At 40.9% G+C, this 12,273-nt stretch overlaps 2 protein-coding genes across 2 annotated transcripts in view; both read right to left on the bottom strand.

Annotated features, from left to right (window-relative positions):
* Window positions 1–1,369: 1,369 nt before the first annotated feature.
* LOC118903589 (riboflavin kinase-like) lies at window positions 1,370–2,680 on the bottom strand. Its single transcript, XM_036868789.1, has one exon. The coding sequence runs from the start codon at window positions 2,416–2,418 to the stop codon at window positions 1,951–1,953; it is 468 nt and encodes a 155-aa protein (XP_036724684.1). The 5' UTR covers window positions 2,419–2,680; the 3' UTR covers window positions 1,370–1,950.
* Window positions 2,681–8,219: 5,539 nt separating this feature from the next.
* Window positions 8,220–12,273, bottom strand: part of DPT (dermatopontin) — a 41,678-nt gene continuing 37,624 nt past the window's right edge. Inside the window, exon 4 of the mRNA XM_036868776.1 lies at window positions 8,220–9,382. Within this exon, the coding sequence (XP_036724671.1) occupies window positions 9,316–9,382 (67 nt within the window). The 3' untranslated portion in view covers window positions 8,220–9,315. The remainder of the gene's footprint in view (window positions 9,383–12,273) is intronic.

A 12,273-nucleotide genomic window follows, 5' to 3' on the forward strand; every position in this document is an offset into this window, starting at 1 on the left:
GGAGAAAATATTTGCAAATGAATCAATAGACAAAGGGGTAATCTCCAAAATATATAAACAGCTCATGCAGCTCAATATTAAAAAAACAAACAACCCAATCCAAAAATGGGCAGAAGACCTAAATAGACATTTCTCCAAAGAAGATATACAGATTGCCAACGGACACATGAAAGAATGCTCAACATCATTAATCATTAGAGAAATGCAAATCAAAACTACAATGAGGTATCACCTCACACCAGTCAGAATGGCCATCATCAAAAAATCTACAAACAATGCATGCTGGAGAGGGTGTGGAGAAAAGGGAACCCTCTTGCACTGCTAGTGGGAATGTAAATTGATACAGCCACTATGGAGAACAGTATGGAGGTTCCTTAAAAAACTAAAAATAGAATTACCATACATATGACCCAGCAATCCCACTACTGGGCATATACCCAGAGAAAACCATAATTCAAAAAGACACATGCACCCCAATGTTCATTACAGCACTGTTTACAACAACCAGGTCATGGAAGCAACCTAAATGCCTATCAACAGACGAATGGGTAAAGAAGATGTGGTACATATATACAATGGAATATTACTCAGCCATAAAAAGGAACGAAATTGGGTCATTTGTAGAGACATGGATGGATCTAGAGACTGTCATGCAGAGTGAAGTAAGTCAGAAAGAGAAAAACAAATATTGTATATTAACTCATATATGTGGAACTTAGAAAAATGATACAGATGAACCGGTTCGTAGGGTAGAAATAGAGACACAGATGTAGAAAACAAACGCATGGATACCAAGGGGGGAAAGTGGCAGGGGGTGGTGGTGGTGGGATGAATTGGGAGATTGGGTTAGACATATATACAGTAATATGTATAAAATAGATAACTAATAAGAACTTGCTGTATAAAAATAAAATAAAATAAAATTCACACACAAAAAAGTGAAAAGATTCTGACAATGGGACAGGACCCAATCCCTTAATGGCTAAATAAATTATGATGCTCAAAGTAATTAATTAATAAAAATGATGTGAAATCTACAAAAAAAAGAGAGATATGCATTTAATCACTGTTTATATAGTGAAGGGATGGGATGGCACATACAGACGCAGATGAAACTCTACATTTTGTAAATGTAGAGTTGTAGAATATTCTAAATGGAAAAAACTGACACTGACAATTGTTTACAGGAAGCAAAGGTTAAGAAAAATTTTGAAGAATATCTACTCTTAAAAAGGGAGAAGTGTTATACAACACAAAAATGAGACCTAGAGATTTGAAAAACACTCATTTTACTGTTTTAAAAGAAAAACAAAAAAATAATAGGCACAGAGTCTAGACCAATTGAAACTGAGGCAGCTGTAACAAAAATGGAACACAGTACAGTGATTTGAGCCCTTTAAGGAAATGACCAATTAAAATGAAATTTCTCAAGTCTTCATGTCTATAATAATATATAAATGCACAAAATATCAAAAATACGAAGTCTGGATTTTTCCCCTTAGGTTTGTAATAAACTGTCAAACTTCTGCTTAATATAGTTACTTTTATAAGCCTTCTGATTAGCAAAGCATGCTATGCAGGTACATGCATGCTAGAATTTTACCATGAGAATTATAGTTCTCATCTAAAACTAATGACTTGCCTGTTACCCATATTTATATATATTTCATTTCCATTATAAAACACTTAAGACCTTTCTAGTGGTACATTTTAATCAACATATTATATAAAATAGAATCTTGATTTTTAAAATGAACCTTTTTAGTACTGTAACATGATGGGTTTAATTGAACAGTTGGAACATAATATGGTAACTACATTATACTGTTTAAACTAATTCACAGCTGTAGGAAAATGTTTGATTTTTTAAATATAACCAAGATGAGACTGTAGAGTTATGAGCAGTAAAATATTAGGAAATAGTGAATGAATAAATAAGATGCTTTTCCATCAGTGGCCATTCATTATTTTGCTTTTAGGAACCGGGAAGAAATTGTCTTCTTTGAGTTTCAAATGTTCTGGTAACTCTAGTCGTTTCTTGGCTTCCTCCATATCGCCTTGAATTGCTGAAATAAGTGACTCTAAAGAATCAAAGTTCTTTTCTGGTGTGAGGTAGCCAACAATCGCCACATTGAGAATTTCCCCATAGAAGTCCTCTTTGAAAGTATGCATGATATGAGTTTCCATGGACTTTTTTGTATTCTTGTAGTATGGGTTCCACCCTATGCTCACCACCGTCTTATGGACGTCTCCACTTCCAACACTGGCCCAACCATAACATATGCCAGTGGATACATCAGCTGGAAGATTATCTACTACTTGTTCAGGAACGTTAGCTGTAGGGATGCCCAGCTGCTTGGAGCCGCGACCGAAGCCCCGCACCACCTGCCCGCGGCAGAAGTACGGCAGGTGCCTCATGACGCCGTCCGCTCGGGGTGCGGGCTGCGGTCCAGTCCGCGCGTCCGGCGGCGTCGCCGTCGAGGCGGTGCCCGGACCCCCCCGGACCAGCCGGGGGATACGGGCTGGAGCTGCGCCGGCCGGCCGACCTGGCGAGCACACGGGCTCACAACGGGCCGAGCGGCGCGGACGACACGCTGCGGCGAGACCTTCACGCCGCTGACCGAACAGAAGGTGCCTGGCGACGCAGAGGCTGCGTCTGGGCTCCGGAACGCCGGCGACCGCGGAAGTAAGTCAAGAGTGTTTTATGCTTTGTGCCTTCCTTCAGTTTGTTCCAGGAACAAAGTAGGTGATTAATGATACCTTGTTGAAGTCAACATTAAATGTACAACAGCACAGATGTGTGAGATTATGGATTTAGAACAAGCAATGGCGCCATTCTGGGAAGGGCTGAACCTGATGCCCTGCCCCAATAATCCACTCATCCACATCTTTCCATTTTTTTCTATCCCTCTGCAAGGACTTTTATCAAGGCTTACCTACGCAGGTGGAGAACTAAGCCTGCCTTCTCTCTGAATTTCTGGGAAGTCCTTCTCCAACTTGAACTGTGCTGTTTTACACTGTGAGAGATTTTCAATTCCTTTTTCCTGGGAGCAATGGTCAGAACTAATCTGCATGACATTCTACCGTCTCGGTAGGGGACAGGCAGGTATGACTCAGAGCCTGTTTGATTTCCAAAACGTCTTTCCAAGGAGTAATGGCTAATGAGCTCACCTTTGAGTCTGCCAACAAAAGAGGCCCAAGGAGACACCCAGGTCAGTTGAAATCCACCAGTCACAGAGAGGGAAGATGTGGCACACCAGCATGGCTTATGAATGCCTGCCAGGCAACCTTATAGACAGGAAACCCTGACTCTGAGAAACTGGCTTCACTGCTTCACTGGCTTCACTGCTTCACTGTGGGATTAGCTGGTGATTAGTCCAGCTAATTACCAGCTAATCCCACAAGTAACTCTTAGTGGGAATAACCAGGAAAAACAAGGGTCATAAAGTCTGTATTCATGAAATTTTAATCTGTGTTAGCGTTTGTCTTAGGGCTCTACTTTTATTTATTCATCAAATATTTGTTGTATCGGGGATGCATCAAACAAAAATCACTGCCCTCCCACCCCCCTGGAACTCATATGCTGTTATAAGACTCAAAAAGCATCCAAATTCATACAGAGTTACACCAGCTTACCAACCTGAGCCCCTTTGCCCCTCAGCCCCCAGTCTCTTCAGGGCTTAGTTAACTAGGCTCTATCTCATGTGCAGCAAATACCTAGCCCTGTCCTTGCTGCTCAGATAATTGATTTCAATATAGTTGAAAAGGTCATAAAAACACCAAAATTCACATTCTGGTCATTAGTGTGGTAACACACTTTCTGAACATGTGACAGTTGTGACTGGTGTGTTTTCCAACTCCCTCGTCATTAGTGAGTAGCTCCGCAAAGGGTGAAATTAACGATTACCTAATGATGCTGGGGAAAGAGCAGGAGATGGCATTAACCCCCCTCAAAACCACAGCACCATCATCATACCACGCCTCTTAATAGAACTACACAATTTTCAAAGTGCCTTTACTCACGTTTTCAATTATTGATTGCTTAGAGCTTTGATCAGTTTTCCCAATAAAAACTGAAAACCAACTAGAAATCCAGATTTGTTTTAAAACATATGTCTTGGATGTCCACTATGTGTAAAACATCTTGCCAGGCACTAAAAACCTACAAATGAACAAGAGAGGCAGGACCCCTGCCTTCATGAGAGTGAAAACAAAGACGTGGAGTACTGAGGGAGCCAGGGAGGGACCCTGAACCAGTCTTAGAAAGCACTGGAAGTTTTCTGGGGAAGCTGAGCCCATGCTTGGCCCTGAAGGGCAAGTAAGACTTTGGTGAGTGGAGGAGTTTTAAATATTAGTTTCTCATTGGCCATATGACAGAATGAACATCTGTTCCATTGTCTCTGGGGATGGTGAGAGACGTTGGAAAGAGCAGGTAATTCTGCATATTAAATTATAACTCACTAGGCGGCCGGTGAGATGAAAGAGTCTGGTTTTATAATCTTTCTTTCCATGAAGTCACCATATGCTCACCTTTCAGCTGGAACACGGTCCTAGGGCTGAAATGCTTGGCAGCTGGTGACTGTTTTTGTTCCATAAGATTAAAATTACTTTAAAAAAAAAATTATAAACACAATCAATGGAAATTGTTTTTTAAAGTTGGGAAAGGCAGAAAAGTATAAAAAAGAACAAAGAAATAAACAGTAATGCTACAATTCAGAGAATTCAGAGAATACAGGAATTTACATTTTTTACAAGATATTTCTATTCAGCATTTTTCACTGATACAGATACTCATTCATTCACACAGACAACTGGGCTCCTTCTGGGTGCATTGGGAAGAGGAGGAGAAGGAGGTCACAATTGGTACATTTCCAGTACTTAGCAAGGCACAGCGGAATCTAATAAATAGGTTTTAAAACACATAGATAGTGTTGGTTGGCTTTTAGTTTTTAGGAGATTGTGGTTATTTCATCCTGTGAAAAGTTTAAGTTCCATGAAAATCTGAGCTATGCGTGAATATATTATTATTTAAAATGACTTTTTGAGGTAGGTGTGTTTTCTTATCCTTGCTTTACAAAGGAATAAGTTGCTAAAATATATTCAACGCGTTAATGGGTAACAGATAACACACCCAGTTAGATCCAGACACCATTTTGCAAAGGATTTCACTTACCTAAATGACTCTGGCTTCCAGAATGGTAACCAGGCTCTGATACTACTTCTTTACACAATGGTTTAACTTCAGAGTGCTAAACAGAAGCGCTAAACAGGTTTAATTAAAATTGATTGAAACTTTGTAAGATTTTCTTTTCTTTGATTTTCTTTGTAAGAGTGGACTCTATTGACTATATGGCCTTTGCTTGTGTTGGCCACCTTGATATGCATACGTTTTTGGATGTGGTCTGTACTGAGCATTAATAGGGGGAGAAGAATCTGGAAGGGTAAGAAGAGAATCAAGTAGGTTGGAAGCTAGATGGAGGACCAGCTAGAGAGAGGGAAAACCCCTGACTACATGATGGACAATAAAAAAAATCATGGAAGAAGGAAATGTCTAAATTTTAAAGTTTTTTTGTTTTGTTTGAGTTTGTACATTCATTAATGCTGTTATGAGAATACATTCCTCTGAAGGAACTAAAAAAAAATGTTGAGTTTCTGATCTGGGTCAAAGCAGTTGATCATAAAGATAATATATGTGGATGAATACCCAGGATGGAGAGAAAACTTCCCAGGCCATGGTATTGTGCATATGAGAGGAATGGAGGAGCAGAGGCAAGAGTTGATAAGTTCCCTCTCCCTAGATTTCTAGGAGACCCCAGCTGCAATCTGAGTTCTAGATAGATACAAAAATTGCAATTAATATGCATAAATAGTTTATGGTGCTGATGTGAGCTACCAGTACATCCTTAGGGCATTATGACTGCATTTTGTGCCTCCGAGACACCTTGGTGACATCAGTGTTTCCTAGGGAACCTTTCCTAAGCCTATACATCTTTTTATGCCTTCCATGATGTTGCTTCTATTGCCTGAAATGCCACTTTCCCTTTTCCCACCCTAACCTCTCACCACTCTCAATTGAAATGATACCTATTCTTGACTTATCAATCTGGACTGTAATGATTTGTTTGCTTGTCTGACTCCCTTAGTTTATAATCCTCTGGAATGCAGGAACTGTGCCTAGTACAGTGGTTAATATATAATAAGAACTTAATAATTTATTGATTCAGTGACTGAATATGAATAAACAAATAAATAAATGAATGAGAGCAAAACTTAAGTCCCACCTCTTTTATGAATTTTCCTATTCTGTATCTCTACTAATATCCAGCTTACCTGAGGAACATTTTTTCTAATATATACTAATAATATTCCATTCCTCTTACTACATTTATTGGGTACTTATTATGTATAAGACACTATGAGATCACATTTAATCCTTACAACAACCCCATGAGGTGGGTACTATTATTGTCTTTACTGGTAAGGAAATAGAGTCTCAGGGAAGGTAGGTGACTGAGTCAAGGTCATTCAGTTGATAAGGGATGGAACCAGGATTTGTGCCCAGACAGTTGGACTCCAGAGCCCACAATTTTCCCACTCACCTCACAAGTTCTCCTGGTCCTTCAGGGCTAACCATAGGCTTGGCTTCCTCAGGAAACTTTCCTGCACTTGTGTCTCCATTGTCTGTTTTCTCATCTCTCCCTACTAGACTGTAGGCCCTGTGAGGCCAGAATCATGTCTCTTTTCTTCCCATTTTATGTGATCACCGTCTTGTGAAGTTATTGGAAAAGGGATTCCTGTTCGTACCAGGCAGATGAAGAAAGGGTGGGCCTGGGGATTTGTCTAGCATTACACAGCCGCTTTCTGTCAGAGCCAGGGGTAGGACCTAGGTTTTCAACTCTCATCCCAGGCTTCTTCTCTGGAAGAAAATGCCTTAGCAAAGCCCTTTGTAAACAATTTGGGGCAGATGATAGCATTCATGGAATTCTAGGATTGCAAGAAAACACAATGATTACCTAGATAAATGTCCTCCTAGAGTGGAGAGGTAGCTCATCCAAGGTTGTGGACAAGTAAGTAGAAAGATTGGAGTAATGAGAGCAGAGAGAGAGAACTTGCAGTCAAAAGATCTGGGATTTAGCCCCAGTCTGGCACCCAGTTCTTACTGACTGACATGATAGAAAGTATAAATTATTCAGGTTTGAACCAAGTTGATAATGTCTTTAGTGTTACTGTCCTTGGCCTATATGCTAAAACAGCTTCTCTCATAGTTTTTCTCTCCATTTATTCTACTTGGCACAGACACTTATTGGATTGCTTTATTATTTTTTTTTCCTCGACTTGTGCTGTCTGGCAGTCTCCTGGACTGCTTCTCCCAGCTGCATCTCTCCAACCTCAGCCCTGGTGAGGTGCAACCCCCCCTACACACCTTTGGTTTTCATCATAGCTGCTAAGTCAGCCAGTCTGTGTCGCTTGCCTCCCTTCCAGCTGTGTTCCCCACACCCAACTAAGTCCATTTCCTGGCTGCCGTCCTGACCCAGAGCTGCAACTGCTAAAATATTAATGATGCCCATTGTGAAACAACACTGTGAAGCTTGCTGTAAAGTTGCCACAGAGGTGGAAACAATGAAATGGAAGAAATAAAGCAAAACCATAATATGAAAAAGGGCCTCAGCATTAAGACAAAGGAGGACATCCTTAGCTCTGCCTTCCTCTTCCTAATACCAGGATCTCACTGTGGGAAATGCAGCATCACTGGCTGAGATTCACTATCTTGGCCACCTAGATGGCTTGCATAACAAGGTGGATGAGCTCTGTGCTTTTGCTTGGCTGCCTGCTCTCCTGGGTCCCCTGAGAGAGAAGAGAAGGGCAGGGCAGCATAGATCTGAAAAGAAAAGGCCAACTGTATGGATAAAGGAAATAGGGGCTCCCTGTGGTTAAAAATCATTGGCGTGAGGAGGTTTGGAGGACGTTGAGGACAAATCAGGCTGGATTTGAAGGCAAAGAAATGTGATTCCACCCTTTGTCCAATCCTTAATGGAAGCACTTAGCACTTTATGTTTTATTTATTGGATTTCTTAACCATATTCTGTCATTATCATTACTGTATTCCTGGTGCCATGCATGGTACTTGGCACAAGTCACAACGCTAAGCTATATTTTCTGAATGGATAGATGAATAATCAGAAAGGGGAAGTGAAGAGAGAGAAAACTGACCCTTAACATTTGCAGCATTGTAAATGTTAATATTTTTATTCCTTTTATGATGAAGAGAGTGCAAAGGGCTGGGGACGGAGACATCACAGGAGGAGGAAAGATAATGCCACCTCTGCAAAAGACACTCCTAAACGACACATAGAAGAGAAGTAGACCCCCCAGGACAGCCTTTCCCATCCAGAATATTGAGACCAATCCAAGTGAGTTTTCCAGTAGCTCTCACAGCTACAGGGCATATGCCAGCCTTTCTAGGTGCCAGTGAGTTAAGCCCCTTTTTCAGTTTTCCAAAGCAACCTGACCACACTCCCCTTCCCTCCAGGTTCCTAATCTGAGTCCCATTCTCTGACCTCTCTCTTCTTTCTTGTTTCTATCTTACTTGAGACTGATTCCCACAGGTTCCTCTGGTTCCTGTGCTCATTTTCATTACTGGGTATGCTAGTAGTCTTCTTCCAGTTTAGGAAATTCTTCTAATCCTCAGTCTTTCAGCCCCCAAACTTTTCCACCTCCTCATTTCACCTCCCAGTCTCCTCCCTCCTGGAGCACAGAGCTCTGCAGCTGAACTTCTAAGCAAGCATGGCTCATGTGGTGGGGGAGAGTGGAAGCATGTCCCCTGAAGGCAGAAGGTCTGTTCTAGGTGAGGACCCTAGGTTTCCTTCAAACAGTCATAGCTGCAGACCTTCCTTCCCCTTCCTCAGTTTCTGCCCCTTCACTCCACTACTGAACCTGCTCACAGACACTGCTCAGCAACAGGCAGCTTATTGGGTAGTAAAAGCAGCAGCAAGGCTGTGACAGGTGCTCCAGCAGCCAGGCTTTTTTTCAGGCTATGAGCATGCACACAGAAATTATGGTGTGCAACAGAGCCATTGTCACTCATATAAAATGGTTGCTATGGAACATGTCGAAAGTGAGAAACTGTGAATTTTATTATAAGTGTGATACTAGTCAGAAGGGCCCAGAAAGCTGGCATAGCAACTACCAACCAGCTCAGGGAGAAGAAAAGAGAGCAGTAGAAACCACTTAGGAGTCCCAACTGATGTTAACATAAGTGGACATCCTCAGGTCTCCTGGCCCCCTTCCCTTCACCCAGATTGGTAGGTTGCAAATCTAAACATTTGCAAATTCACAGTTGTAGTCAGTCATCCGGCACATTATGAACTTCCACTGGCGATCCCTGTGGGGAGAGAGTCAGAGAGCTAACGTCAGTGAGAAAAGGCACCTTAGGAAAAATCACTGCTAAGAGAAAAGCAATGAAAAACCTTTGGAGAATTTAAGGCCAACTAATTTCACTTTCCTCTCAGAAGACACATCTATGAAGTCTCTAGAAAACATACAAGTAATCTTCTATGAAGTCAGGAGTCCTGGACACCTCCTCACCTAGTTCAAGTTGCACCTAGGAGGGGACTAACTAGGTCACTGGCATGTTGAGGTCCTGTTTATCACCAGTGATCAGTTCACCACTGCTCTGTCTCCAAGGGACCTCTTGGACATATAGGTTAACAACTTGTAATAAAAGCACTTATTCAACATTGTCTCCACTTCATGGTAAAGAATCTTCTCTTACCTAGGCCATCCATTGGCTCATTCTTTCTTTTCCTAAATACCTATCATGTGCTAGGCTCCATGCTATACCCTGTGTGTTCCCCTTCAGAAGACACTATCATAGGGAAATGAAGGGAGGGGAAACAACTCTAAAAACCATAAAGTGAAAAAGAAAATGCCTGCCATTCTTGTATAACAGAAATTGAATTGAGTATTTGTTTAAATGGTCAGGCATGGGTATGAGAGGGCATAGAATTGCTCAATTTTGAAAAAACATGGTGTGGATACATTTCAAGGAATGTCCTTTGCTAAGGGCTAGCCTAAGTTCTTTGTTTACCCATTTAACAAAACTTTATTGAGATCCTACTCTGCACAGCACTTTTCTGGTCTGATACTGTTTAACAATGATAACGGTGATGGTAATGACAATTGTAACTACTATTTGCTGAGTCCTCCAATATATCCAGCATTGCACTAGATGCTTTACATATTTTTTCATTCAATCCTCGTGGTAAGTCATTGTTAAGGTGGAGAAGCAGACTCAGAGAAATAAGTGACCTTCATTAACATAATTAGGTGACAATTTCAGGTTCCAAGTTTGTTGAACTCAAATCTTCCTCTTTATCTTATATGAGAATGCCTCCATAACTTGATACCCATAACCCCATCGAGGACATGGGCTGTCACATCCTTTGCAAAGTCTTGATGAAGGGCAAAAAGAAAGAGTCATTCCGTATACGATCACACAAATGCTTCCCAAGCACAGTGAGGTCATTCAACCTTAGAATATACTTCTTCCTTTTCAATCTGAAAGGCCTCTTCCCAGATCAATTTATCTTAAACACCAACAGTGGTAAGATCTTCATCCATCTGGAAGGTGGGACTGACCACTCTCAGTTTTGGGAGATAACAGCAGCTATGGTACATGCTGCTCAAACAGCCTAAGGCAGCCTTTATAATTTGAGTCTGCTGCTCCAGGTTGTTTGTTTAGAGTTATTGGGCATAGGGTCCTCCAGTACAAATCTTTAAGAGCCTGGATAACCAACTATTTATTAGTATTTATTCCTGCAGTTGTCAACAGAGGACATGGCTTGTTTTAGATGGAGGTTAGAAAATTGGTGGCATGCGTATTTATCAAGTGAATTTTATTACTGTAGACAAGTCTTATTTATCTCTGTGCCAACAGACACAGGTAAATAAGATCTTCAGCCAGGCATTCACACTACCCTTTTACGAGGCTTTTAATTGATGCTAAGCAAAATGTAGACTACGTGGTTGTAAAAGAATCAAGGTACTCAAATCAGGCTTAGTCGCTGATTTCTTTCCTGGACAGTGGTGCTCAAGCAGGGGCAGTTTTGCTCTCCAGGGTTCGTTGTTGTTGTCACAACTATGGGCGGGGGTTGCTACTGCCAGCTAGTGTGTAGGGGCCAGGATGCTGCTGAACATCTAGACTGCACAGGAAGGGCTCCTGCAACAAAGAAGTATCTGGCCCCAGTTGTCAGTAGTGCCCCAGATGAGCAACTCCATCCCAGGAGGAAACCACTATGATTTGCATGTAGAGGAAAAGCTCCTGCCCAGTGAGTCCTGTGCACTGACAATATCTCTCCAAGGTAGTGGCCTCAGCCTCTTTTAGCAGAGTGGAAGAAATCCAAGTTGTGGACTTTTAAGCCACTGATTGTTAGTGACAGCAGCAGAATTGCATGGGTATATTCATTTTAAACAAATGCATGACATAGTATCTCAGTTTTCCAAGATTTTGAGTTAAGCCACATAACTGAAAATTTCCAAGCCAAGCAGTTGGACATTTTATCTGCCAAAATGTATTTATTTGGTGGAAATTTTGGATGGCATGCTTTCTTTACTGTATTCCTTCCTGCCTTCTTAAGCAGGAGATGCAGAACTAATTTTCATGATGACTTGGAGACATCATTAGGAATATTGAGCACTCTGATATAATGTTATCCAGTGTTGACCGCTGGGGATACACACTCCTGCTAAATGTCACCGGGCTTCCATAGTCTTTGAGTTCTTAGGTCTTTCCTTTTCTTTCTTTCTTTTTCTTAAGTATGTTCTTGTGTGTGTCACATCATTCAGCTATTTCTTCTAACTGGTGAAGTGAGTCTCATTCTAAGTAGTATCTTCCCTCTTTATTTTTTAATTTGCCCCTTCTAGAAAATAGTAACTAAGCGAGATGAAAACGTATCTAAAATACAAATAATTAATGTGTGAGAACTAAGAATTTCTCCTATGAGTAAATGTAAGGGTTTTTGTTCATGGAACCGGCAACACGTATTGTGTCGTTTCAGAGCTACTTCATGGTTTTTTTTTCTGTTTTATTCTTGTTTTTTAAATTAAGGGTCATATTAAGTAACTTAACTTCAGTTAGGTGTGATATCATTGCACTCAAAAGCATAAATATACACAAAAGATAAGTCACACTCAAATTTGTCAATCTATTATTTAATGAGTTAATGAGTTAGGTTTTGTCCTATTTGAAAAATATTTATTGCTAACTTTTCAGGA

The sequence above is a fragment of the Balaenoptera musculus genome, chromosome 1 (genome assembly GCF_009873245.2).
Source record: "Balaenoptera musculus isolate JJ_BM4_2016_0621 chromosome 1, mBalMus1.pri.v3, whole genome shotgun sequence".
NCBI lineage: Eukaryota > Metazoa > Chordata > Mammalia > Artiodactyla > Balaenopteridae > Balaenoptera > Balaenoptera musculus.